The sequence below is a fragment of the Dipodomys spectabilis genome, unplaced genomic scaffold (genome assembly GCF_019054845.1).
Source record: "Dipodomys spectabilis isolate Male_0828 unplaced genomic scaffold, ASM1905484v1 ptg000069l, whole genome shotgun sequence".
In the NCBI taxonomy this organism is placed as follows: Eukaryota; Metazoa; Chordata; class Mammalia; order Rodentia; family Heteromyidae; genus Dipodomys; species Dipodomys spectabilis.
In genome coordinates this window covers 9973466-10001312 of record NW_024870746.1, presented here as the reverse complement: position 1 = coordinate 10001312, position 27847 = coordinate 9973466, and the positions used below count along the sequence as shown (strand labels likewise).

Genomic DNA, 27847 nt, shown 5'->3' with positions numbered 1-27847 from the left:
TACAGTGCTTGCCTTGCATGCATGAGGCCCTGGGTTCGATTCCTCAGCACTACATAAGCAGAAAAAGCTGGAAGTGGAGCTATGGCTCAAATGGTAGAGCACTTGCCTTGAGCTAAAGAGCTGAGGGACAGTGACCAGGCCCAGAGCTTATACCCCATGACTGGAGGGGGGGGGGGGGGAGGAGGAGCAGCTCAGGGACAATGCCCAGGCCCCGAGTTCAAGCCCCAGGATTGGCAAAAAAAAATCTCATGGGGACTTCTCTGGCTGGCTTCAAACCACGATCCTCAGATCTCAGCCTCCTGAGTAGCTAACTAGGATAACAGGAATGAGCCACTGGTGCCTGGTTTAGGAACTTTCTTAATAAAATATCTCTTTATTCTCTTTATTGAAGTGAAAAACATTGTAGAGACTTGGTCAGAATGATGGTTATTCTGAAACAAGACACACTTAGAAGGGTATCTTAGGTTAAATATAGACAAAACTATTCCTAGAATTTAATCAATTTGTGTAAGAAGCAAAAATTAAGGGATAAGATGATGTGAGATTTGGGGATATATTTTCTGGACTCAGGGTGCTATTATTCCACAACAGAAACTTACAATTCCCTCAGCTCAGTAAGAGCATGAAAGTTTAAGCTGTATGCAAGAGGATGGAAATCCTCAGGCCCATTTCCCTTCATAATTTTCATTTAGTCTTTGAGCTTAATGAATGAGGGAGCAGGATTGCATTAAGAGGGAGCATACAATCTATTTCTGGCTTTAAGATTGTGGTATCCAGGTAATCAAATCTGGGACATTTTTATTACCTTAGAAAAAGAAACTTGAGAAAATCACTAGCAGGACCTATAATCCCAGAAACCAGCTTCTCCAAAAACTAGTTTAGTTTCCATTGCCCCTCACTCAGAGACTTCAATAAACTACATTATTTAACAGAGTCTGAGACAAAGACAGAAAATATATATTTAAGATAGACAACAAACTCAGAAAAAATGTAATAAACAGATTGCTCTTCATCTCACTCTTCATCACATTCTATTGCTGGAGAAATCCCACTTGTTTAACCAAAAACATAACTGATTAAACTAACCCAAGGAATGGGAGAAAATGTTTGTGGTGTGTGTATAGGGGTGAGTGGGTTCACCCAGTTTTATCTACGGAGTGGAACTATAGAGAAAAATAAAGACTTCTCATAATGGTCAAATTCTAGGGAGAAGCCCTGAAGTTGCTTTCCCCAAGTCATGATTTGATTCAAGAGAAGGAAAAAAAAATGATGAAAACATCTCACCACATAAAACTCAGTATGGGGGTCTCTAATAGTCACCAGCCAGCAAGGGGCAAGGGAAAGCCCCACCTGCGGGCTTTAAGATTTATTGAAGGCTGCTAGAACAGCCCAGATCATCTCTGTGGCATTGTGCTTTGTCCCCTCCACTTCTGGGTCCAGTTCTACTAGGTCTTTGGCTCGATTCATTGCCACATCATACTTGTCATCTGTCAGAGAGGAGAAGACATTCTCTAGTACATCAGATGAGTGGGCTAGTACCAGGAGTGCTAATGTTCGCTTGTCCATACGCTGAGGGTCATTTACCCACCGCTCTAGTACACTATCTTGAAGTTTTTTCACTAATCGCTGTTTCTCTGTTGTATTGGTCACTGGATGAGTGGTCATGTCAAATAGTAGGAAATTCTGCTTCTCAGTGGTTAGAATACCCTTCTCTACTAAGTTCTTTGCAATTCGCTCTCGTACATTTCTCAGCTGGTACTGTAATTTGAAGGGATTCCAGGTCTCACCTACAGGGAAAAGAAATAGGATATAATGAAAGGACAGAGGAAAACAAGTGAAAAAAAAAAAAGTTATTTGCAATCTTGAATGGTGGTTAAAATTTTTTTTTTTTTTTTTTTTTTTGCCGGTTGTGGGGCTTGAACTCTGGGCTTGGGCACTGTCCCTCAGCTCTTCAGCTCAAGGCTAGCACTCTGAGCCACAGCACTACTTCTGGCTTTTTCTGCTTATGTGCTACTGAGGAATTGAACCCAGGGCCTCATGCATGCAAGGCAAGCACTCTACCACTGAGCCACCTTCCCAGTCTTGAATGGTTAAAATTTTTAAAGAATAATCTGCATAACTGAAGGAATGATCTGTATTCACTCCCAGTCCATTTACTCCTTTGTCTTTCATACTATGGTTTTGACTCTAATAATATTTCATATTAAGACACTTTCAAAAAATGTTGTCAAAGCCAGATGCCAGTGGTATATACCTATAATCCTAGCTACTCAGGAGGCTGAGATCTGAGGATCATGGTTCAAAGCCAGCCCTGGCAGGAATGTCCGTGAGACTCTTATCTTCAATTAACCACCAGAAAACCAGAAATAGTGCTTTGGCTTAAGTGGTAGAGCACTAGCCTTGAGCTGAAGAGCTCAGGGACAGCGCCTAGGCCCAGAGTTCAAGACCTACAACTGACAAAAAAAAAAAAGTTGTCAAGCTGGGCGCTGTGGCTCACACCTGTAATCCTAGCTACTCAGGCAGCTGAGATCTGAGGATCACAGTTCAAAGCCAGCCTAGGCAGGAAAGTCCATGAAACTCATCTCCAATTAACCACTAAAAAATTTGGAAATGTAGTTGTGGCTTAAGTAGTAGAGTATTAGCCTTGAGCAAAAAGAACTCAGGGACAGTGCCCAGACCCTAAGCTCTGAACTCAAGCCCCAGGACTAGCACCAAAAAAAAAAAAAAAAAAAAAAGGAAGGAAGGAAGGAAGGAAGGAAGGAAGAAAAGAAAGAATCAACGAAAGAAAGAAAGTCATCAAAGGCTTCCATACTGCTAGTGCTTATGGATATTATCTCTGTATATTACTTTTCTGTGACACTGATAATCACTCTTGTGATTTTCAAATTCTCTCCAGGTCATCAGTTCTTCCTGGATGATTCTTTCCTGTATTGTACATAAATTGTTTAGGTTGGTAAAGCTGAGAGCGCTGAGTTTCCCTTCACTTATTAGTACAAAACAAACTTTATTCCAGGATTGAGATCCAAGCTAGTTTGGGCAAGAAAAGCAAGAGACTACCTGAAAAACTAAGGATAGAAACCTTGAGTTCAAACTCTAGTTTCACAAAGGAAAATAAAAAAATTATTGTAAATTTGTCTGTGCTGTACGCATGGGACAAAGCCTAGATGACAGTATACTTATTTACAACATGTGTACTGAATAATTTTTTTTTGGTCGGTCATAGGGCTTGAACTCTGGGCTTGGGCGCTGTCCCTGCGCTCTTCAGATCAAGGCAAGTGCACTACCGCTTGAGCCACAGCACCACTTCCAGTTTTCTAGTGATTAATTGGAGATGAGTCTCACAGACTTTTTTGCCTGGGCTGGCTTTGAACTGTGATCCTCAGATCTCAGCCTCCTGAGTAGCTAGGATTACAGGCATAAGCCACCAGTGCTTGGCTGTACTGAATAATTTAAGTCCCCTGTTGAGACCTATTGCTCAGAAAAAAAAAATTATTTTAAGTATTACTGTTCATTGATAATGCACCTAGTCACCAAAGTGCTCCGAAGGAGATGTTCAATGAGATTGTTTTCATGCTTTCTAATACAATATTCATTTTGAAGCTATGGATCAAAGAATAATTCTGATTTTCAAGTCTTATTTTGTAAGAAAAACATTTCATACTGAAAAAGAGGATAAAAAAGAATAAAAAAGGTAATATTATAAACAATGAGCCAATAAATTAGATAATTTTAGGTGAAATGGACAAAATCCAGAAAGAAAAAATTACATTTTTAGGGGGGAAGGGGACCTCAAGGCTAGGCAATTGTGCTTTATCACTAAGCAACATCTCCATCCCTTTTTGAGAAAGGGTTGGCTCAGTCTGGGCTATAATTAAAAAATGCTCCTGCCTTAGCCTTCTAAGTGATGGGATTACAGGAGTATGCCAACATACCCAGCTCTGAATAAATCTTAGAACAAGTGAATAAACTGACTTCATAATTTGAATACTTCCCACAAAGCAAAGCCTGACAAGATGTCTTTTTTTCCTTTTTGTGGGGCGTCAGACCTGAGGGCTGACCTCAGGGCCTGTGTGCTATCCCTGAGCTTTTTTTGCTCAAGGCTAGTGCTCTACCATTTGAGCCACAGCTACATTTCTGGCTTTTTGTGGTTAATTGAACATAAAAATTTCATAGACTTTCCTGCCTGAATTGGCTTTGAACTGTGATCCACTGACACCTGGCTACAAGGCAATTGTACTAAATGTTTAAAGAAAAATCCTTTACAAACTGAAAAGACAAAAAAATAGGGAGCTTGGTGCCAGTAGCTCATGCCTGTAATCCTAGCTACTCAAGAGGCTGAGATCTAAGAATCGTGGTTCGAAGCCAGCCTGGGCAGAAAAGTCCCCACGAGGCTCTTATCTCCAATTAACTACTCAATAACCAGAAGCGGCACTGTGGCTCAAGTGGTAGAGCACTAGCCTTGAGCACAAAGAGGCTCAGGGACAGTACCTAGGCCCTGAGTTCAAGCCACACAACCAAAAAATAAAAAAATAGGGAATATCTTATTTTATGTTGTCAGTTTTATTCAGGTAAAAAAACCAAAGATATCACAAGAGCCCATAAAAGGAGTATGTATAGGACTGTGAATGTGGCTTAGTGGTAGAGTGTTTTGCCTAGCATTCATGAAGCCCTTGCTTCAATTCCTCAGTACCAAATAAACAGAAGAAGACCCAAGTGGCACTGTGGCACCCAAGTGGTAGAGTGCTAGCCTTGAGCAAAAGAAGCTCAGGAACAGTACCCAGGCCCTGAGTTCAAGCCCCAAGACTGGCAAAAAAAAAAAAAAAAAAAAGGGCTAGGAAGGTGGCTCAGTGGTAGAACACTTGCCTTGCATGCCTGAGGCCCTGGGTTTGATTCCTCAGCACCACATAAGCAAAAAGAAAAAAGCCGGAAGTGGCGCTGTGGCTCAAGTGGTAGAGTGCTAGCCTTGAGCTGAAGAGCTGAGGGACAGCGCCCAGGCCCAGAGTTCAGGCCCCACGACCGGACCCCCCCCCCCAAAAAAAGGAATATGTATACTATGACAATATAAAGTTTATTACAGAAATGCAAAGTTTATCTCAACATTCCAAAATTAAAGTATGTAATAACATCCATACTAATTTAAAAAAACCTATGAGCATCTTAATAAACACACAAAAAGTACTTAACAAAATATAAAATCTTTCCATGATAAAATACTCAACAAACAAGAGTCTTACTATCCTGTTGTCATCTCAATAAAGATTAAAAAAAATAAAGATGTCTAAAAAAGTTATTTTTTCCTCCCTCCCTATTTTGAGGGGGTGGTTTGGGGATTGAACTCATGCATGCTATCACTGAGCTACACCTCAACCCCCGCAAAAGTTTCTTATGATGAACTGGTGGTACATGAATGCAATCCTAGTAATTGGGAGGCTGAGATGGGAAGATTATAAGTCTGAGGCCAGCAAGGGCTACATAGTTAGACACAAAACACTGAGAAAGAGCTTTCAGGGTAAGGTTACAGAAAATACATACATTGAAAAAGTTTAGTTATGATAAAAATAATCAAGTGTGAAATTGTTGAATCATTTTGAATTAGCTTACCAGTAAGTAGTTCTATCCATGTCTGGACAGTTTCTGTGGGTTCAGTTGCCTTGATGTGTTTGAGAGTTTCATCCAGTAAAACATCGCCTGTTGGGCTGTCTGATTTTAGCAGTACCTTTGAGAAAGGAAGAAACAAAAATGTATATAATATATACATTACTGGTTAGTTGTTACAGAAAATATAGAAACAACAAACTGTCCCTGTCCTAAGTAAGTTTAGAATGTAGTATGAGCTAATAGTGGGAAGACAAAAAAAAAAAAAATCTGAAGTGGAGCCAGGTGCCAGTGGTTTATACCTGTAATCCTAACTATCTGGAAACTAAAGATCAAGGTTTGAAGACAGCACAGGCAAGAAAGTCTAAGAGATTCTTTTTTTTTTTTTGGTAGGTCATGGGGCTTGAACTTTGGGCCTGGGCACTGTCCCTGCACTCTTAAGCTCAAGGCTAGTGCTCTACCACTTGAGCCACAGCACCACTTCTGGTTTTTTGGTGGCTAACTGGAGATAAGAGTCTCACAGACTTTCCTGCCCAGGCTGGCTCTGAACCACAATCCTCAGATCTCAGCCTCCTGAGTAGCTAGGATTACAGGCAAAAGCCGGCTCCTGGCCCAAGAGGTTCTCTATGTCCAGTTAACCACCAAAAAAAAAACTGGAAGTAGAGCAGTGACTCAACTGGTAGAATGCTAGCCTTAAGCAAAAACCTCAGGGACGTGCCCAGGCCCTGAGTTCAAGCCTCAGGACTGGAGTAACAACAAAAAGAAAGAAGCAAAAATCATGAGCCTTCTCTAATTTTTTAGACTAAAAATACCTCTGATATAGGATAGTTTTTTAACCTCTTGATATAGGATAGTTAGCTTGTATAATGACTTAAATCTTCTTTTTTTTTTTGTCAGTTGTGGGGCTTGAACTCTGGGCCTGGACACTGTCCGTCTCCTCTTCAGCTCAAGGATAGTGCTCTACCACTTGAGCCACAGCACCACTTCTGGTTTTCTGGTGGTTTACTGGAGATAAGAGTCTCAGGGATTTTGCTGCCTGGGCTGGCTTTGAACTGTGATCCTCAGATCTAAGCCTTCTAAGTAGCTAGGATTACAGGTGTGAGCTACCAGCACCCGGCCCAACTTAAATCTTCTTATTCTTCCAAAATGTATTGTTGGCATTTGACTTTCCTTAACTTAAAAGAGGATGTTCATAAAGTGAGGGACCAGAAGACACTGCATGAAAGGATTACAATTCCATGAGTAATTGTATATCACTCCTCTATAATAACAAATTAAAAGTAATAATATGCTCATAGAAGATGCTATACCTTTCTGTCTAGAAGTCGCTTCTTCCTCATGGTAGGAGGTTCCAAATAGATTCGACCTCGCATAGCCAGCTCTATCAGGATGCCCCCTCGCAGGCCAGATGATATGCAGTCATTCCAGAAAGATGTGTAACCCTAGGAAAGGGGAAAAAAAGAACAGAATATTCTGAAAGGAGTACAGACATCTAGCCTGCATCCTAAGAATGAGGTGTGATTGTGTGTGTGTGTGTGTGTGTATGTGTATATAATTTATTTCACATCCCATTACATGAACTAAAAGCAAAGTACAGAAGGAGATAATAGAATGTTTTTTAAATCTTATCTACCTTCACAATTTTAAGCTTAGATGTTAGTTGGTAATTGGAATGCCAAATTTTAATTTTGAGAAGAATTTTGGTGCATGCACGTGTGCGCACGTGCGTGCGTGCGTGCGTGCGTGCGTGTGTGTGTGTGTGTGTGTGTGTGTGTTCATGTTCTGGTCTGTGGGTTTGAACTCAGAGCATGATTACTGTCCTTGAGTTTTTTTGCTCAAAGTTAGGGCTCTACCAATTGAGCCATAGCTCTACTTCTGGGTTTTTGGTGGGTAATTGGAAATGGAGTCTCATGGATTTTCCTGCCTAGGCTGGCTTTAAACAGTGATCCTTAGACCTTCTCAGCCTCCTGAGTAGCTAGGATTACATTTGAGAGCTACCAGCACCCAGAAGAATTTTGGTTTTGAAAAAATGTTTCCACGACACTGTAAATAGAGTACAAATATATTAGAAAAAAAAAGCCTAAGCCATTTAGGTTTGTTACCTCTCCCAGATAAATATTAGTAAGCTTTTTGTGTGTGTTGTGCTGGGCATTGAACCCAGTGACTTACATATGCTAAGCAAGAACTCTTACTGCTGAGGTGCATCTCCAGCCCAGCAAGCTATTTTGATGGAAAGCACCATAGAAACCCACTGATTAGTGAAGTGCTTGAGTTTATTAACCTTCCTAAAGTGTACTTTCCTTATCCATAAAATGTAAGATTGCTGTGGGAATTAAATGAGAGGAAATACGTGAGAAAGCAATGAGCTTTGCACCTATAATACAGGAACCATTTCAGTGTTAGTTCCCATTCTCTTGAAGATATAGGGAATACACCAAGACATAAAACAAGAGACATTGCCATAGGAGCTTAAAAAAAAAAAAAAGCTAACTGGAAAGACCATGTATGCTTGATGAAAATTCTTGACTATATGAACTAATTTTCCTTTGTCTTTGAAACTTTTAAAAGTTTTTAAGGGCTGGGAATGTGGCTTAGTAGTAGAGTGTTTGCCTAGCAAGCATGAAGCCCTGGGTTCGATTCCTCAGTACCACCGGAAGTGGCACTGTGGTTCAATCGGTAGAGTACTAACCTTGAGCAAAAGCTCAGGGACAGTGCCTAGGTCCTGAGTTCAAGTCCCAGGACTGACAAAAAAAGGTTTTAAAAAATTATTAGAAGAAATAGGCATAAATGGTTGGTTAAAGTTTAGTTTGGATGATAGAATTTCAAGCTATAAATTTAGAGCTACAGTAGTCAAGAACCATTATGGGCTGGGGTTTGACAAATAAATTGAATTTGGTACAAAGTTTTCTAGATGGACAAAATGACCCAAATTCTACCTAGTCTTCAAAAGGATGTCTAAGCAAAACTGTCAAAGAGGTCTCAAATGTGTTTATAGAATTCTAACTCAAAGTGCTGAAAGAAAAACCATGACAACAGGTTGTGGAAAAAATTGAACTTTTAAAAGAAAGGCAAATAATGAACCATGAAAGTTCTCAGCAAGGAGTTAGGATCAACATGAGGAAGATCTATCAGTTATTAGAATGGCTCAATATGCTTTAGGTATATTTGGCTAGAGGTTCTAGCAGGTGTTACCTATCAGCAAAAAGGTAAAAAAATCATTATCACTAGCATCTAATACATATTGAGCTTTTTAATGTACTAGATTTGTGCATGCATAATTTGGTTACATCTTCACAACAACCCTGTAGAAGTATTTACAATTGACCAAATGTAAAGCTGAGGAATCTAAGATTTATAGCCATTATGTAGGTCACAAAGCAAAGTACTGCCAAAATAATTAACTTTTTTTTTTTTTTTTTTTAGGGCTAGAGATATGGCTCAAGTTGTGAGTACCTGAGGCCCTGAATTCATCTTCTAGTGCTCCTTTCCTCAATTAAAAAAAAAATCTATATTCCCTTCTTATTAGCTTGGAAGTTATGGACTTATTTCTTCTAGAAATTATCCTTAAAATTTTAACATGTATGACCATAAATTTTAAATTAACAAAATTTAAAACTCAAATGTTAATCAATACTCTTTACCACTTTTCTGGTTGTCTACTAGTACAGGTATTTTATTTTATTTTTGTTGTTGTTGTTATTCGTGGGGCTTGAACTCTGGGCCTGGGCGCTGTCCCTCACCTCTTCAGCTCAAGGTGAGTGCTCTACCACTTGAGCCACAGTGCCACTTCTGGTTTTCTGGTGGTTAATTGGAGATAAGAGTCTCATGGACTTTCCTGCTCAGGCTAGCTTTGAACTGCAATCCTCAGATATCAGCCTCCTGAGTAGCTAGGATTACAGGCGTGAGCCACCAGCACCTGGCCTGTATTTTATCTTTTTTAACCTCACAAATTAGATATTAATGATTATTTTATACAGGTAGCACTCAGTTTAATTTACTCAGATGCTTACCAATTTCTTTGCTCACTGTTCCTTCTTGCATCTCTTGAACCATTTTCTTTCTTCCTAAAGTAGAATTTCCTTAAGTGAGTCTGTTGGAGGCAAATTCTATTTTATCTGAAATGCCTTTATTTTACTATCATTCTTGAAAGTTTCTCTGGATATAAAGTTCTAGATTGATAGTTCTTCTCATCACATTGAAAGTAGTATGCCTTCCTTTCCTGGCTTCCACAGGTACAGTGAGAAGTTTATCATTCTTAATGGGTTGTGATTTCTTTGTAGGTAATACTTTTTTGTTCTCTGATCTTCCTTCCTTCTTTCCTTCCTTCCTTCCTTCCTTTCTTCCTTCCTTCCTTCTCCTTTTCTTCCTCCTCCTCTTGCTTTTCTTCCCCCACCTCTTCTTCCTCCTCCTGTCTTGGGGCTTGAACTCAGGGCCTGGGTGCTATCTTTGAGCTCTTCTGCTCAAAGCTACTGCTCTACCACTTGAGCCACAGTTCCAGTTTTGGCTTTTTGGTGGTTATTTGGATATGAGTCACAAACTTTCCTGCCTAGGCTGGTTTTGAACTGTGATTCTTAGACCTCAGCTTCCTGAACAGCTAGGATTATAGAGGTAAGCCATCCGTGCCCACACATGACTGTGTGTGAACTTATTTGTCCTGTTTGATATATATTGTGTTTTCTGTTCCTATGTGTTCAGTTCTTTTCATCTTGGCTTTCCTATCTAAGAATATTGTTTTTCTTCTGTTTTATTGTTTTTCTCACAGTTAAGTCTTTCTTGATTCCCACATTATGTTTTAAACATTTTCCATTTACTTGTTCATTATATTGCTTTTTGAAGAGTTTTATTTTTTGGGGGGTTTTTTTTTTTTTGGGTCTGGTCGTGGGGCCTGAACTCTGGGCCTGGGTGCTGTCCCTCAGCTCTTCAGCTCAAGGCTAGCGCTCTACCACTTGAGCCACAGCGCCACTTCCGCTTTTTTCTTTTTGCTTATGTGGTGCTGAGGAATCGAACCCAAGGGCCTCAGGCATGCAAGGCAAGCGCTCTACCACTGAGCCACCTTCTCAGCCCCTTTGGAGAGTTTTATATCCAGGGTTGGAGGACAGGGTCTCATTATATTGTCCAGGCTGGTCTCAAATACTGGGGACAAGCAATCTTCCTGCCTCCAGCCTCCTAGATGACAATACTGTGCAGAGTAGCATACACTTGTGGCCAGCAGGGTAGGGAGTTACTTTATATCTATCTTCCAATTTATTGTCTCTTCATCTGTAACCTAATCCTGTAGCTGGATGCCAGTGGCTCACACTTTTAATCCTATTCAGGAGGCTGAGACTTGGAGTATCCAGGTCTGAAGCTAGTCATGGAGGAAAAGACTGGATGGAGTCTGGAGACAAAATCTGGAGACTCTATTTTCAATTAACCAGAAAGATGCCAGACTTAAAGGTATGGCTCCCATGGCAGAGAATCAGCTGTAGGCAAGAAAGATGAGCACAAGCTCCAGGCCTGAGTTCCAGCCCCAGAACTGTCAAAAAATAAAAAATCTAACCCTGTGGGTTTTTTAAACTTTTGTTTTGACAGGGTTTCATTATGTAAAAACTACATCCCCAGACTCTCTACTACTACTACTATTACAATTATTATTATTATTATTTTTTGGTATAGGGGCTTGAACTCAAGAGCCTTAAATTCTTGCTTGGCTTTTCTACTCACTGTTGGTAGTCTGCCTCTTGAGCCACATCTCTAGCTCCTCAATAAATATTTCTTGATTGCATAAATGTATTATTGAAAACAAATGTGTTAACCTAGCAAAAGCTCAGTTTGAGCCATAAACATCCCTTAAACATCTCCAAATTTCCTGAAGGCCTTAACTTCAACTTAAGAGAGAGATTAGTTTCCTTTCCTGCCAGCCTCAAATGTATTCTTTAGGGAGGGGTAAGACTACGTTTTTGAGTTTAGTATTTGATTTTATACAATTTAGCTGCCCAGTTAAGGTTAAATTGTAACCTACTTCAGAACACATATTTTACTTAGGTATAACACATGTAATCCTAGTGAATATAAATCTCAACAGGTGTGCAAATATTTCAGCCAATATTAAAGCGACTGGAGGAAAAGTTCTTTTGTGTTTTCAGTTCTTCCTGACCATATATAACTTCCATTTCAGTGACAGTGTCAGATTGTCAACAGAACTATAAATGAGAAGCACTGTAAGTAAAGAACAATGGAGGGATATAGAAATCTTGTTTTGTATATTACATTTCCCCACTATAAGAACTTAAAACATATAAACTCTCCAAATGATTTTTTTTCCTAGTCCTGGGCCTTGAACACTGGGTCTAGGTGCTGTCCCTAAAGCTCCTTTTGCTCAAGGCTAGCACTGTACCATTTGAACTATAGCACTTCTGGCTTTTTCTGTGATTAATTGGAGCTACACCTCCGACTCCTTTACATTTTTGTTTGTTTAAATTATTTATTTTGTGCTAGTGCTTGGGCTTGAACTCAGAGCCCAGGAGCTATTCTGAGCTTTTTTGCTCAAGGCTAGAACTCTATCACTTGAGTAACAGCTTTACTTCTGGCTTTTTGGTGGTTAACTGGAGATAAGAGTCTCTTTTTGGGCTGGCTTTTTTTCTTTTTCTTTTTTTTTTGGTTAGTCTTGAGGCTTGACCTCTGGGCCTGGGTGCTGTCCCTGCACTCTTCAGCTTAAGGTGAGTGCTCTACCACTTGAGCCACAGTGCCACTTCTGGTTTTCTGGTGGTTAACTGGAGATAACAGTTTCATGGACTTTCCTGCCCCGCTGGCTTTGAGTCATGATCCTCAGAACTTAGCCTCCTGAGTAGCAACAATTACAAGCACAAGCCACTGGTGCCCAGCCACAATAATTTCTCTCTCTCTCTCTCTTTTATTGTGGCTGTTCCTAGGCTTGAACTCAGCTGTCCCTGAGCCTCTCTGTGCTTAATTCTAGCGCTCTACCACCTGTGTGACAGCACCTCATCCAACTTTTTCTGAGTAGTTTATTGGAGATAAGAGTCTCATGTAGGGCTGGGAAGGTGGCTCAGTGGTCAAGTGCTTGCCTTGCATGCAATGAGGCCCGGAGTTTGATTCCTCAGCACCACATAAGCAGAAAAAGCTAGAAGTGGTGCTATGGCTCAAGAGGTAGAGTGCTAGCCTTGAGCTGAAGAGCTGAGGGACAGAGCCCAGGCCCAGAGTTCAGGCCCCATGACCGACCAAAAAAAAAAAAAAGCATCATGTACATTTCTGCTCAGGTTGACTTCAAACTGCAATCCTCAGATCTCAGCCTCCTGAGTACCTAGGATTACAGGCATGTACTACTAATGCCTGGCCATAATAATTTTGTTTTTAAAGAAAGATTGTTTTAGGCTAAAAGAAAAATGTCTAGTAATATTCACAATACTCCTGAGAAATGAGATTTTTCTTTTTCTTAAAATTTAATTATATTTATCTCTCAATGCTTGAACAACATCAAAAACATGTATCACATACACAAAACATTCTACACACACACATATACACAACACACTTTTTTGTTGTGCTTGGGATCAAACCTAGAGCTTTATACATACTAAGCAAGCACTCTGCCACTCTACATCTATATCTATATACATATAAATATATATGCCCTTAGGTTTACACATTTCCCTCCTAAAATGAAAAAATATACATTTTGTATGAACTTTTGTTTTGCATATGTGTGTGTGTGTATGTTGATCTTGGGGCTTGAACTTAGGGCCCAGGTGCTATCCCTAAGCTTATGTGCTTATGCCTGGGCTTTCCTGCCTGGGCTGACTTTGAACCATGATCCTTAGATCCTAGCCTCCTGAGTATGGGTGTGAGCCAACAGCACCTGGTTTTGAGCTTTTACATTTTCAATTCCTGTATTATTCCTTTAGATTGTTCTTATGTCTGACTAGTTTGAAATGCTAACATCAATAGTTCTATGCAAAGGATGCTAATACTGGGGAAGATTTAACTGCCACAAAAAAAGCACACATGCAAGCCAGGTCATCCTAGCTACCCAGGAGGTGGACTCGGAGATGGTCATGGTTCAAGGCCAGCCAAGACCTCATCTCAGTATTTGAATGCAGTGATACACACACTTGCCATCCTAGCTATGTGGAAAGTGTAAATAGGAGATAGGCTAGCCTGGTTACACATGTGAAAAAAATAAGAAAGGCAAAAAGGGCTAGGGGTTTAGCTCAAGAGAAGTAGAGTGCTTCTCTAACTAGCCTACCACAGTGAGTTCAATCTTTAGTATCCTCAAAGGGAGGGAAGAAAAAAGCACAAGTGCAATGAGATGTCTACACAAAATAAGTGGTGGTATATCTCCAACAACTCTACTTGACTACTCCCCAAAGCATCACCTAAAATAGTAATATATGTTTTTGGGGTTTTTTTTTGGGTCGGTTCCTGGGGCCTGAACTCTGGGCCTGGGCGCTGTCCCTCCGCTCTTCAGCTCAAGGCTAGTGCCCTACCACTTGAGCCACAGCGCCATTTCCGGCTTTTTTTCGTTTTGCTTACGTGGTGCTGAGGAATCAAACCCAGGGCCTCAGGCATGTAAGGCAAGCGCTCTACCACTGAGCCATCTTCCCAGCCCTAAAATAGTAATATATGGAGATTCAGAAATAAGAGCACATTTTCCTCAATATTCTATTAAGTGGAAACTCCAGATCAACTTGAAATGAAATCTAAAGCCAGGCACTGATGGCTCACTCTTTTTTTTTTTTTTGTCAATTCATTTATTTTTTGGTTTTTAAATAAAATTTTTATTGAGATTATGTGGTTACACAAATTTCACAGTAGTGTGAGACAGTGATACTTAAAGTCACAAACACATTTTAATCTTCACAAGGCAAATTGTCATTATCATGGTCTATAATGTTTGTGAATTCTACAAGCTTTGACAATACAACTATTTCTTCCACATTGGGTGATATGTACATTTCGTTCCTTTTGCTTAGTGTTAGCTGTTCCCTCTTTCCCTCTCATTCCCTCCTTCCCATGGCTGCCCTTGAGTTGCTTAGTTCGTTCATCAATGTCCAGTTGATGGCTCACTCTTATAACCCTAGCTACTCAGGTGGCTAAAATCTAAGGATTATGGTTCAAAGCCAGTAAAATCCATGAAATTCTTATTTCTAGTTAACCAGCAAAAATCAAGAAGCAGAGGTGTGGCTCAAGTGGTAGAAACTAGCCTTGAGCACAAAGTCAAGCAAGAGCACAGGCTCTGAATTCAAGCCCCTGTACTGACATTCAAAAAAAGAGAAGAAGGGCTGGGACAATGTGGCTTAGTGGTAGAGTGCACACCTAGCATGCATGAAGCCCTGGGTTTGATTCCTCAGTACCCCATAAACAGAAAAAGCCGGAAGTGGCCCTGTGGCTCAAGTGGTAGAATGTTAGCCTTGAGCAACAGAAGCTCAGGGGACAGCGCCCAGGCCCTGAGTTCAAGCCCCAGGACTGGCAAAAAAAAAAAAAAAAAGAAATGTAGTGTTCTGAGCAGGACGCCAGTGGCTCACACCTGTAATCCTAGCTACTCAGGAGGCTGAGATCTGAGGATCAAGGTTCAAAGCCAGCCCAGGCAGGAAATTCCATGAAACACTTATCTCCAATTAACCACCAGAAAACCGGAAGTGGCACTGTAGTTCAAGTGGTAGAGTGCTAGCCTTGAGCTGAAGAGCTGAGGGACAGTGCTCAGGCCCAGAGTTCAAGCCCCATGACTGACAAGAAAAAAAAAAAAAGAAGAAGAAGAAAAAAAAAAGAGAAGTGTTCTGGGAGATACATAGGTTTCTCACCTATTATCACCATGAAAGGCCTAAAAACTTAATTAAATGCAGTTACAAGTTTTTTGTTTTGTTTTTGTTTTGTCAGTTGTGGGGCTTTCACTCATGGGCCTGGGCACTGTCCCTGAGCTCTTTTGATCAAGGCTAGTAGTGCTCTACCACTTTGAGCCACAGTTCCACTTCCAGGTTTTGAGTAGCTAATTGGAGATAAGTCTCACAGGGACTTTTCTGCTTGGGCTGGTTTCAGACTGTGAACCTTAGATCTCAGCTTCCTGAGTAGTTAGGATTATAGATGTTCAACTTCAGTTACAAGTTTTATCTCAAAGTTAATTACCTTTAAAACCTTGCTAGAAATAATGAAATGACTATAAGTAAATTTTTCTGAGGCTGGGGCTGTAATTCAGTGGCAGAGTATTTGTCTAGCAGTTGGAAGGCCCTGGGTTCAACTCTAACATTGAAAAAAAAAACAAACACTCAAGAATACCCAAAACAAAAAATCTAGGACATTCCACAGTTGCACAGATGGAAGCAAAATCCAAAGAAGTAAGTTTCAAAAAGATTATTTTGCAACAAGTTAGATTAAAATAACTAAAAAAAGCCAAATGCACACATATAATGCCAGCAATCAGGGGAGGCTGGGGGAGAAGAATCAGTTCCAGGCCAACTTTGGCTACCCAGTGGATCTTGTCTCAAAATAACAGGATGAAATGAAGTGAAATAAAACAAAAGCAAAAGTGAGAAGGAAACATCAATGGAAAGACTGTAAGAGTGCAAAAATTATGTATTTCTAAAATCTGGAACTGTTATTTCCAAATCTGGAATTGTCATCAGTAACAATTGTCATCCTTGAGGATGACTATAAACCATTTCCCTTCCTTTATACATCAGTAATTTATTTAATTTTTTTAGAAGTCACATAGAACTACTATTGAGGCATATCCTTGGCCCTGCTTTTTTCTTTTTTTCTTTTTGTCCTAGGGATTGAACTCAGTCTTAAGCTTGCTAGTTAGGCATTCTACCTCTTGAGTCATGCCCCAGTTCTGGAGCCCTTGCTTTTTTTTTTTTTTATACAGGTGGACCATGTTTGTTTGTTTGAGACAGACTCTTGCTAGGTAGCGCAGGCTGACCTTCAACTCCTGAGTGCCAGAATTACAGGTGTGAGCCACCATGCCTGGCAAAATTTAATTTTATTTTGAACCTAGTCTTGCCATGTAGGCTGGTTTTGAACTTTTTTTTTTTTTTTGGTTGGTCCTGGGGCCTGAACTCTGGGCCTGGGTGCTGTCCTTCAGCTCTTCAGCTCAAGGCGAGCGCTCTACCATTTGAGCCACAGCGCCACTTCCGGCTTTTTTTTTTTTTTTGCTTATGTGGTGTTGAGGAATTGAACCCAGGGCCTCATGCATGCAAGGCAAGTGCTCTACCACCGAGCCACCTTCCCAGCCCCTTGGTTTTGAACTTTTTATATAGCCTAGACTGGGCTTAAACTTGAAATCCTCCTGCTTCTGCCTCATGAGTGCGAGAATTACAGGTGTGTACCTATTATGCCCAGCAAATTTTTTTTTTTTTTTTTTTTGCCCATCCTGGGGCTTGAACTCAGGGCCTGGGCACTATCCCTGAGCTTCTTTTGTTCAAGGCTAGTACTCTACTACTTGAGCCACAGCACTACTTCTGGCTTTTTCTGTTTATGTGGTACTGAGGAATCAAACCCAGGGCTTCATGCATGGGAGGCAAGCACTCTACCACTAAGTCACATTCCCAGCCCCCCCCCCAATTTTTTATTAGTTGATTTGGTTCTTATTAAAATACTATGAAGTCAGTGCTATCTCTATTAAATAAGAATAAAGGCCAGGTGCCAGTGGCTTATGCCTATAATCCTAGTTTCTCAGGAAGCTGAGATCTGAGGATCATGGTTCAAATTCAGCCTGGGCAGAAAAGTCCTCTTGAGACTCTTATGTCCAAACAACTGCTCAAAAACTGGAAGTGGAGCTGTGGCTCCAAGCGGTACAGGACTAGCCTTGAGCAAAAGAGGGATGGTGCTCAGGCCATAAGTTCAAGTTTCAGTACCTACCGAAAAATAAATAGATAAATAGATAGATAAATAAATAAATAAACAAACAAACAAATGGAGGCTGGCCATGGTTATGCATGCTTGTAATCCCAGCTATTCAGGAGGGAAAGATTGGGAAGATCCAGTTCCAAGCAAGCCCAGGCAAAAAGTCCACAAGACTCCATTTCAACAAAAACAGGTGGTGACACAGCTTGACTGCCTGCTTAGTAAGCACAATGCCCTAAGTTCAAACCCCAGTAGTATCAAAAAAAAGAATTAAAAAAAAAAAAAAGACAGGCGCTGGTGGCTCATTCCTCTAATTCCAGTTACTCAGGAGGCTGATATCTGAAGAATAACAGTTGGAAGCCAGCCAGGGCAGGAAAGTTCATGATACTCTTATTTCCAATTAACCACCAAAAAGCCAGAAGCAGAGTTGTGACTCAGTGGTAGAGCACTAGCCTTGAGTGAAAAAGCTCATGGAGAGTACTCAAGGCTCTGAATTAAAGCCTTAAGACCAGCACAGAGAGAGAGAGAGAGAGAGAGAGAAGGAGAGGGAGAGGGAGAGGGAGAGAAAGAGACAGACAGACAGGACAGACAGACAGAAAGACAGACAGACAGTCAGAGACAGACAGAGAAAAAACAACAGTGGAAAGTCAGGCCATGTTAGGTTAAGTGGTAGACCTGGGATTTGAATATAGGTATGTCCAAAGCTTGTGATTTTAACAACTGCCTATAAAGAAACTACAAAATAAAAGACAGTAACTAAGCAATACTGAGAAGAATGACAAATGTAAAGGGATTCAGAAAAAGGAAAGTGTTGGGTTTATGTTATGTTTTGAAAGAAAGGCAAAAGTTAAATTAAAACTAACTGAGGAAAGTATCATCATAAAAGCAAATAGGACTGGTGTGGCAAATCCACAGAAGCAGTGAAAGGTAAGAGTAGAGAAATAAGGTGGGACTGGAGAACCAGGAACACACTGTTCTGCTTTCTAGGCAGTTTTAGAGTACCCTCAAAAGCTAATAATATACATTATTTGATGGGATCCTATGAAACCATTAAAAACAATGGGTGTGTTTACACTTATTGCCATTATGTCCACATTATATTAGGCACACAAAAGGCTGTAAACTAACTTGCTTAATATGACCATTCTTTTGTAATCATTTGTACAATAAGGATATGTATTAAATTTTAAATATAATTTTAAACTATAATGATCTATACTAAAATTTTACCAGTAGTTACAAGATGGTAAAATTCTGGATTTGTTTTTTTTTTGCCTCTCTACATTATTTTTTTTTTTTTGTCGGTTATGGGGCTTGAACTCTGGGCTTGGGTGCTGTCCCAGCACTCTTCAGCACAAAGCAAGCTTCTACCGCTTGAGCCACAGCACCACTTCCAATTTTCTAGTGGTTTATTGGAGATAAGAGTCTCACGGACTCTCCTGCCTGGGCTGGCTTTGAACCACGATCCTCAGATCTCAGCCTCCTGAGTAGCAAGGATTACAGGTATGAGCCACCGGCGCCTGGAGCTTCTATACATTTTTTTCCCCACAATATTGAAGTATAATTTAGCATAAACTGCACAAATGCTACATTCAAACCATTTGTGGGGGGCTGGGAAGGTGGCTCAGTGGTAAAGCGCTTGCCTTGCATGCTTGAGGCCCTGGGTTCGATTCCTCAGTACCCATAAGCAAAAAAAAAAAAGCCAGAAGTGGCGCTGTGACTCAAGTGGTAGAGCGCTAGCCTTGAGCTGAAGAGCTGAGGGGCATCGCCCAGGCTCAGAGTTCAGGCCCACGACTGGACCCAAAATAAAACAAAACAAACCATTTGTGAGGGAAGGGTGGTCCTGGGGCTTGAATTCAAAACCTGAGCATTTTGTCTCTTAAGCTTTTTTGCTCTACCATTTGAATCCACTTATGGATTTTTGGTCATTAATTGGAGATACAAGTCTTATGAACTTCCTTGCCTGGGCTGGCTTTAAGCTGACATCCTTAGATCTCAGCCTCCTAAATAACCAGGATTACAGGCATGAGCTGCTAGTACCTGGCAAAGTCAAAAATTTTGACAAGTAGAGATTTACATGTTATTGTATGTTGCTATCAATATACACAACGTTTTAGGTTGAGGGTATAGCTCAGTGGCAGAGTATTTGTCCAGTATGTGGGAGGCTCAATCCCTGGCACCACTAAATAAATATAAATTTTAAAAATTAAATAAAAACTAATATTTCTATCAGATCAGTGATCTACTATGTTTCCTTCCCTCCATCCCTCCCTCCATCCCTCCCTCTCCTCTCTCTCTCTTTCTTTCTTTCTTTTTTCTGTCTTTCTTTCTTTCTTTTTTTCTGTTGTCGGTTGTGGGGCTTGAACTCTAGGCCTGGGCGCTGTCCCTCAGCTTTTCAGCTCAAGGCTAGCGTTCTACCACTTGAGCCACAGTGCCACTTCTGGTTTTCTGGTGGTTAATTGGAGATAAGAGTCTCAAGGATTTTCCTGCCCCGGCTGGCTTTGAACCTTGATCCTCAGCTCTCAGCCTCCTGAGTAGCTAGGATTACAGGCCTTCAGTGGCCCAGACAAGATCTTGATAAGTAGCCTAGGCTGTCCTCAAACTTGAGATCTTCCTGCCCCTATCTCTATATTGATTGGATTACAGGTATGCATCATCAAACCCGGCTTTTATTATATAGTTTATTATTGTTATTATTATTATTATTAGCCGGTTCTGGGCTTGAGCAAGCTCTACCTCTTGAGCCACAGTGCCACTTCTGTTTTTTTTTCTGTTTATGTGGTACTGAGGAATTGAACCCAGGGCTTCATGCATGTTAGGCAAGCACTCTACCACTAAGCCACATTTCCAGACTTTTATTACACAATTTATTTATTTTTGTCGGTTGTGGGGCCTGAACTCTGGGCCTGGGCGCTGTCCCTCAGCTTTTCAGCTCAAGTCTAGAGCTCTACCACTTTAGCCATCGTGTCACTTTTGGCTTTTTCTGCTTATGTGGTGCTGAGGAATCAAAGCCAGGGCCTCATGCATGCAAAGCGAGCACTCTACCACTGTGCACTCTACCTACCTTCCCAGCCCCATATTATACAATTTAAACAAGACTTCCTGAGGATAAACTGTATTTTAGATAGACATACAATTGCTTCTAAAACCTTTGTAAATCATTGTTCTGAACTTAATCTTATTCTCTCAAATTTCATTTGTTGAGGTATAACCACTAGTAGCTCAGCATATGACTATTTGGAGATAGGGCCATAAAGTGGGGTTGTTACTTTCGTCACAGGATCAGTCAAGAAAAAGTGCAAACAGTTTGAAAACTCTTTAAGTTATAAGAGCATGAAATATGAGGGGTACAAAAGAGATGAAAAGGCTCACAGTGAGTTTATATGCTCTGTGGTTACAGTCAAAAGTCAAAATTAAAGTGGGTGGCTTTGTCATAATATCAAAATCAGGTATTTTAGAAGAGAACACTGTACATTTTAGAGTTGGGAGAGGCTCTCAGAGAAATAGCATATGCTGTATTTTCTTCCTATCAAAATAGGACTTTGTTCTTAGTTTATTTCCTTTTATAGAATGGTAAATTATTCAAGTTACATAGTTGAATGTAATAAAGAACAAAACAAATGTTTTCTCCCCTGTCTTTCTTCTTAACAGCCTATGTTAAACACACAAATCAAATAAAAAAAAAAAAAAAGAAAGAAAACCTGACAGACAAGTCCTTCTGACATACTTGACCTTTTCATAGTGACAATAACTACTGGTAAAACTATTCCTTTTGTGCAAGCAGGAAACTATAAGGCAAAAACAGGTAGTGACTTAAGTTAGACTTTCATGTCTTTTTTTTTTTTTTTTGGGGGTCCAGTCATGGGGCCTGAACTCTGGGCCTGGGCGCTGTCCCTCAGCTCTTCAGCTCAAGGCTAGCGCTCTACCGCTTGAGCCACAGCGCCACTTCCGGTTTTTGAGTGGTTTATTGGAGATTAAGAGTCTCACAGACTTTCCTACCAGGGCTCGCTTTGAACCACAATCCTCATATCTCAGCCTCCTGAGTAGCTAGGATTACAAGCTTGAGCCACCAGCTCGGGCTCATGCTTTTTTTCTTAATGGCGATTTCCTCTGATCCTTGAGGGATATCAAGGATCTACTATATAATCTGTTAACTACTACAAATTTATAAACACACAAAGGAAAGGTATTTTTTCTCTAGTATAGAAGCAAATTCTGATATTAAGGTCAGCAGAAAATTAATCAGTTCTTTGGAAAATTCAAACAGTGGTAGGGTGATTGCCTAGCATGCACAAAGCCCTAAATTTGTTCCCCATCATCATTAAACCAAACCAGACCAGACCAAATCAACCAATCAACCAAAAACCCTAAACAAAATAAAAAGCTTTTGTTTTTACCTCTCTCTCTCTCTCCCTCCCTCTCCCTCTCCCTCCCTCTCCCTCTCCCTCCCCACTCCCTCTCTCTCCCTCCCTCCCTCTCTCTCTCTCTCTCTCTCTCTCTCTCTCTCTCTGTTTTCTTTTTGAGCCCTGGGGATCAAACCCAAGGCCTTATCCTTGTAAGGGCTTTACCACTGAGTTACATTGCAGACCTTACAGATCTTTTAGGCCTTCGATAGTTAATGAACATTTCCTAGGAAGTACATAAGTGTTGTCTCAAAGCAGTATTTATACCGTCAAGCTCTATTTCGATGCCTTATTGAGTTGTTTTTATCTTTTTATTTGATTTGCTTTTTATAAAACAGTAGCCTCAACTTTTTCAGCTAGCAGAATATAGTGGGCAAGATTTTCTGATATACATATCTCTAAAACTAGTTTAAAAATAAATGTGCTGGTGGCTTTCATCTGTAATCTACTCAGGAGGCTGACATCTGAGGATTGTGGTTTGAAACCAGCCTGGGCAATAAACTACTCAAAAAAAGCTAGAAACCGGACACTGGTGGCTCATGCCTGTAATCCCTGCTGCTCAGGAGGCTGAGGGCTGAGGATCACTGTTCAAAGCCAGCCAGGGCAGGAAAGTCTGTGAGACTCACCTCCAATTAACCACCAGAAAACCTAAAGTAGTGCTGTGGCTAAAGTGGTGGAGCACTTGCCTTGAGCTGAAAAGCTCAGAGACATGCCCAGGCCCAGAGTTTAAGCCCCAATACAGACAAAAAAAAAAAAAAAAAAAGCTGGAAGTGGAGCTGTGGCTCAAGTGGTAGAGCACTAGTCTTGAACAGAAATGCTCAGGAACAGAGCGCATCTAGGCTCTGAGTTCATGCCCAATGGGGAAATATACATGGATCAAATTTTTCAACTTGCTAATTCAACAGAACAAAAAATGTTGTAGAGCAATAATAAATCAATAAATCTATGAAGCATAAGAAATAAGAATATTCCTAAGAAGACAGGTTACCAGAAATATGTAGCCAAATGATTTCTACTTAAGGACAATTATCAAAGCCCAATTTAACATTTTTTAAATATCAAGTAATATTTTAAGTTGTTAATTTTTCAAAAGTTAGGCCAGTAATAAATCTAGCTTTATTTTAGTAGTCACTCAATATTTTCTTGGATACCTGAATGAACTTGGCTCAAAAGGTAGAGTCCTGGGCTGAGAATGTGGCTTAGTGGTAGAGTGCTTGCCTAGCATGCATGAGGCCCTGGGTTCAATTCCTCAGTACCACATAAATAGAAAAAGCTGGAAGTGCACTGTGGCTCAAGTGGTAGAGCACTAGCCTTGAGCACAGAGAGGCTCAAGGACAGCACCCAGGCCCTGAGTTCAAGCTCCAGGACTGGCAAAAACAAAAAGGTAAGAGTCTTTATTTAACAAGCTCAAAGCTCTGAGATCAATCCCTAGTGAAACTCCTATCCCGGCCCCCAAATCTTAGAGAGCAGATTCTTTAAAATAGGACATCTATATATGCTTTCATAACTTCTTCATGAGAGAAAGAGTAATGGGAAAATACAATAAAAAGTTAAATCACAAAAGAAAAATAATGTATACTGCTACTAGGAAAGGAAAATATTTGGTTATTTAGAAAGACTATCTATAGACCAATTCTACTACAAAATAAATGTCCTATTAATAAAATTAGAAAAGGAATGCTGAAATTATTTTTAATAATTTATTTTTTTCCAAAATTAAAAAATTCTCATCAATTGCTGAAATTTAACTTCTCTAAAATATTAGAAGAGAATGAAAAATGTATTCTTGGTATAAGCAACCAATTCATCATTTATTTCTAAAATAGCTAATCATACATGTTCTCATCTTTTCATTTTAAGACTTTTTTTCTCCTAAATCTCAAGAATAGTTGAATATAAGAACTCTTTCCTACTTTAATAAGATGTTATTATATCTCCATCAAACTGACTTGAAAAATTGTAAGTATGAAATCTTATGCTTATACTTATGAGTTCAATTATACTTACGAATTTTACTCTGAGTATCAGTAGTAAACTCCCAAATTCCTCCATCTCCAAGATGGAGGAATTCTAAGGTTAATTTAAGGTTATTCTAAGGTTAATTTACCATTAACAATATTTCATCAGATTACTTCCTATGACATTGCAGCATGTGATTCTTTGAGAAAGCCTGACAAATCTAACTGCATTACCTCTTTATCTTTCAGTCCCAGGAGCAATACTTCTTCCATAAGGGTGAGGCGGATATCCTTAGCGTCACCAGAATCTTCATTATCTGGACTCTTCTCTTGACTAGTGTCTTCCTCACTTTCTACCTTCTTTTCACAGTTCTTGCTTAATTCAGTACGACGGGTACGATGAGTTAAAGTGGTCATTCTCACCTAATTTTAGAAGGAGTAGTTAAAAATATCTGAATAATAAAAATGTTAAATACATATATGTATGCTTATAAGCATATTTGTATACTAAAATGTACACAAGTGGAAAGTATTTATAAACTTAAATATAGATATTAATGACCAGAAAAATTGGGAATGTATCCCAGTATCTTTTCTAAAATCCAACAGTTTTAGACCACAGCAATGACAAGAGATCAATCAGTAATTTTAATCAAAATGATCACCTTTTTTTTTTTTTTTTTTTTTTGGGGTCCAGTCGTGGAGCCTGAACTCTGGGCCTGGGCGCTGTCCCTCAGCTCTTCAGCTCAAGGCTAGTGCTCTACCACTTGAGCCACAGTGCCACTTCCGGCTTTTTTTTTTTTTTTTTTTTGCTTATGTGGTGCTGAGGAATCGAACCCAGGGCCTCAGGCATGCAAGGCAAGCGCTCTACCACTGAGCCACCTTCCCAGCCCAAAATGATCACCTTTTAACATGCTGACTTCTTGCAATTCTGTAACTCAGTAGGGTATTCTACTGTGGTTATCTATCTTTTACAAAATAGATCTCTAAACCCAGAGTTGGTGACTCATGCCTATAATCCTAGCCACTCAGAAAGCAGAGATTTGAGAATCCCAGTTTGAAGTCAGTCCAGGCAGGAAAATCTGTGAGACTCTTATCTCCAATTAGACACCAAAATAAGTTGGAAATTGGGGATGTGGCTCACGTAGTAGAATGCCAGCCTTGAGCTTTAATAAAACTAAGGAACAGTGTCCATGCACTACTGACAAATAAAAAACAAAACAAAACAAAAAACAAACCCCAAAACTTCTAAGTATGAAGTGGCTCAAATAGCTCAAGGAGTATTAGAGTGCTTGCCTAACTAGTTCAAAGCTCTGTATTCAAACCCTAGTGTGGCCCAAACAAAACAAAACAAAATGGATCTCCAAGTTAAATGAGACTGCACAGTAAAATATTATGAGCATTCAGCTGCCATACACACACACACACACACACACACACACACACACACACACAACTTCTGTAAATATTCACTGGCACAAAATGACAACCAAATTAGAAAATAAAGAACAAGAAAAATGAAATAGAAATATATACTTTTATATTTTCTTCTCAATGCCTCTTATGCATTCACTTTGTAGGTCACTAGGCTAAAAAATTATATTGAAAAAATCATGTATAGTAATTTCAGTACTTAGCATCTCAGGCCTTAAGTAGCTACCTTGCAAATAAAGAAATAGCAAATAAAGAAATAACAACAAAAACCATTAGTAAGGGCTGGGAATGTGCTTAGTGGTAAAGTGCTTGCCTAGCATGCATGAAGCCCTAGGTTCAATTCTTCATTATCACATAAACAGAAAAAGCCAGAAGTGGCACTGTGGCTCAAGTGGTAGAGCGCTCACCTTGAGCTGAAGACTCAGAGACAGCACTCAGGCCCAGAGTTCAAGTCCCACAACCTAACTCCTCCCCCGCCCCCAAATTATGTCAAACACATCCTCTTATACTCTACTATAGTTATTTTAAAGTTAACATAAATCATTTATACAAATCTAGATGTCATTTCTTTAAGATGATATAAAACAAATATTTAAAACCAGAAATTACACAAAATATCTTTGAGATAAAAAGAACAGGATTTAAGAGCCATTATGACTGAATCTTGTTCTATTTTCTAGCAGGATTTCTTATTACCACCAAATAGGTATTGTTTTCAAGCTTTTTTCCAACCATGCCTCCTGTTTTCTTTCTGCTTCTGCTCCATGGTATTTTCTCAGGGTTCTCTCTCTTTTCCTTTCTTCTCTAAATTTTATCCATTATTTAAGGCCTATTTAAGAGTGATTCAGTCTCTCCTTTACCTATATGTCTCAAGCCAGAATTGGTCTCTCCCTCAGCTGTACTTTCACAGAACTTTATTTATACTTACTTCCTTTAAAGTATTGATTATAGTCTCTCTTTTGGCATGGCTGTCTCAACTGCAAACTTCTCGAGGGTAGTGATATTGTCTTCTTGGGTTTTTATATTCTCCATAGCAACTAGCACGTCTTTAACGTTGTAACTGCTCAATAAATATATACTGATTAACACGAATCCTCAGAAATGCATGTGAGCATTTTAATAGAAATACAAATGAAGTGATTTTCAAATGATTCTTTGTACAACGGTATACATTTTAAATACAGTATTCAGTAGGAGGCAAGAAAAGTGGAGGAAATATACTATGAAGTATATACATTAGGGAACTATCTAGCATTCAATTGGGATTATTTTCTAACCTAATCCAAAAAAACTTTAAACCTTGTGTGTGTATGAGGGTGGAGGGGGAGGGACTGGACAAAGAGGAATTTTGAGAAATTTACTAGTCACAAGTCCTACTTGGAAAAAAAAAAACAAATGACCAAATATATATATATATATAATAAAACCTAGCTTCCCCTATAAAATAATGATTTTTAAATTAGCTTTTTTTTTGTACATTAGGAAATCTAATTTTCCCGTTGCTTACCTGATGTTACTTCTGGATTACAGTTGGACTCAGGCTGCAGCTTGCGATCTATTTTAGGAAGACACCTGTTTCCACACCCCACCCCAGTCTTAGTAGGTGGAAAAACTTCTCAGCCACGGAGAGAGCACAAACTTCCTGATCCTTCGTTGCAGAGAGGGAATAACACATCAGCTTCCTTAGGATCACTAGGCAACCTACCTTGGTGTTTCTTCATCGGGCCAATCAGAAACCTCCAAGGTTCAGTCCAGCCTATCGGAGCTTAAGAGGGGAGGCTCTCCCCAGGCTATTGTGTTGCGATCCAGACAAACATCACCAAAAGGAGGCAGGTTTGGGTTCAACCTGACAGCTGGTCAGTCCAATGAAGAAATCTTGGTGGAACAGAGGAAAGAGGGCTATGCTCCCCACCCCCATTAAATCAGCCAATCAAAACATCCAGTGCGCTAAAACGGGCTGCCAATCGTGAAAGGTTTCCGTTGGGCAATTTCAGGAAAGCAGGTATGTTACTTGGATCAATACATATTGGGACAATTTTCAAGTTAAGTTTTTGGATCCAAGTAATAAATCTAATAAATAAACATTTAAAAACTGATTGTTTCTGTCAGCTAAACCCTGACTTGACTGTTCTTTTAAAACATTATGTCAGTTTGTGGATGTTATTTGGTTTACCAACAGACTGAGAGGTACGTGTCTTTCTTTTCTTTTTTTTGGTCTTTTCTTTTCTTTCTTTTTTTTGGGGGGGCTTGAACTCTGGGGCTGGGCGCTGTGCCTCAGCTCTTTGAGCTCAAGGCGAGCACGCTTCTACCACTTGAGTCACAGCGCCACTTCGGTTTTCTGGTGGCTAATTGGAGATAAGAGTCTCATAGACTTTCCTGCCAGGGCTGGCGATCCTCAGATCTCAGCCTCCTGAGTAGCTAGGATTAGTCTTGAGCCACCGCCGTCCAGCTTGATGGGTGCATTTCTATCATCATGCTCATATTAACATTCCTTAGGCTTGTTAATTTTTTTTTTTTGTTATTTTCAGGCAGGTTTTAAGACTTCTTTCCTAAAACCAAGGAAATGCTAAGGCTAGAAATGTGCCTTAACATTCTTAAGTTCTAGAAAGGGCTGGGAAGTTG

General features: G+C 39.9%; 1 protein-coding gene across 2 annotated transcripts; it reads right to left on the bottom strand.

Annotated features, from left to right (window-relative positions):
• Positions 1-344: 344 nt before the first annotated feature.
• On the bottom strand, positions 345-26914 carry Golph3l (golgi phosphoprotein 3 like). Of its 2 annotated transcripts, XM_042681290.1 has the most exons (6): positions 26733-26914; positions 26154-26285; positions 24026-24214; positions 6906-7037; positions 5602-5716; positions 345-1787 (listed from the first exon to the last, which is right to left on the bottom strand). In XM_042681290.1, exons 3-6 carry the CDS (start codon positions 24206-24208, stop codon positions 1360-1362), a joined length of 858 nt encoding a protein of 285 aa, XP_042537224.1. In that variant the 5' UTR covers positions 24209-24214; positions 26154-26285; positions 26733-26914; the 3' UTR covers positions 345-1359. The 2 variants fall into 2 exon arrangements, with proteins under 2 accessions (XP_042537224.1, XP_042537223.1); XM_042681289.1 differs by lacking the exon at positions 26154-26285.
• Between the last annotated feature and the right edge of the window lie 933 nt (positions 26915-27847).

What these genes read in the sequence shown, in the direction of transcription:
- Golph3l (XM_042681290.1), bottom strand. Translation starts at nt 24,208, where the DNA reads ATGACCACTTTAACTCATCGTACCCGTCGTACTGAATTAAGCAAGAAC. An exon ending in AGCGACTTCTAGACAGAAAG is followed by an intron (nt 5,717 to 6,905) that starts GTATAGCATCTT and finishes CCTTTCTCAAAG; the next exon opens with GTACTGCTAAAATCAGACAG. An exon ending in ATGGATAGAACTACTTACTG is followed by an intron (nt 1,788 to 5,601) that starts GTAAGCTAATTC and finishes TTTTCCCTGTAG; the next exon opens with GTGAGACCTGGAATCCCTTC.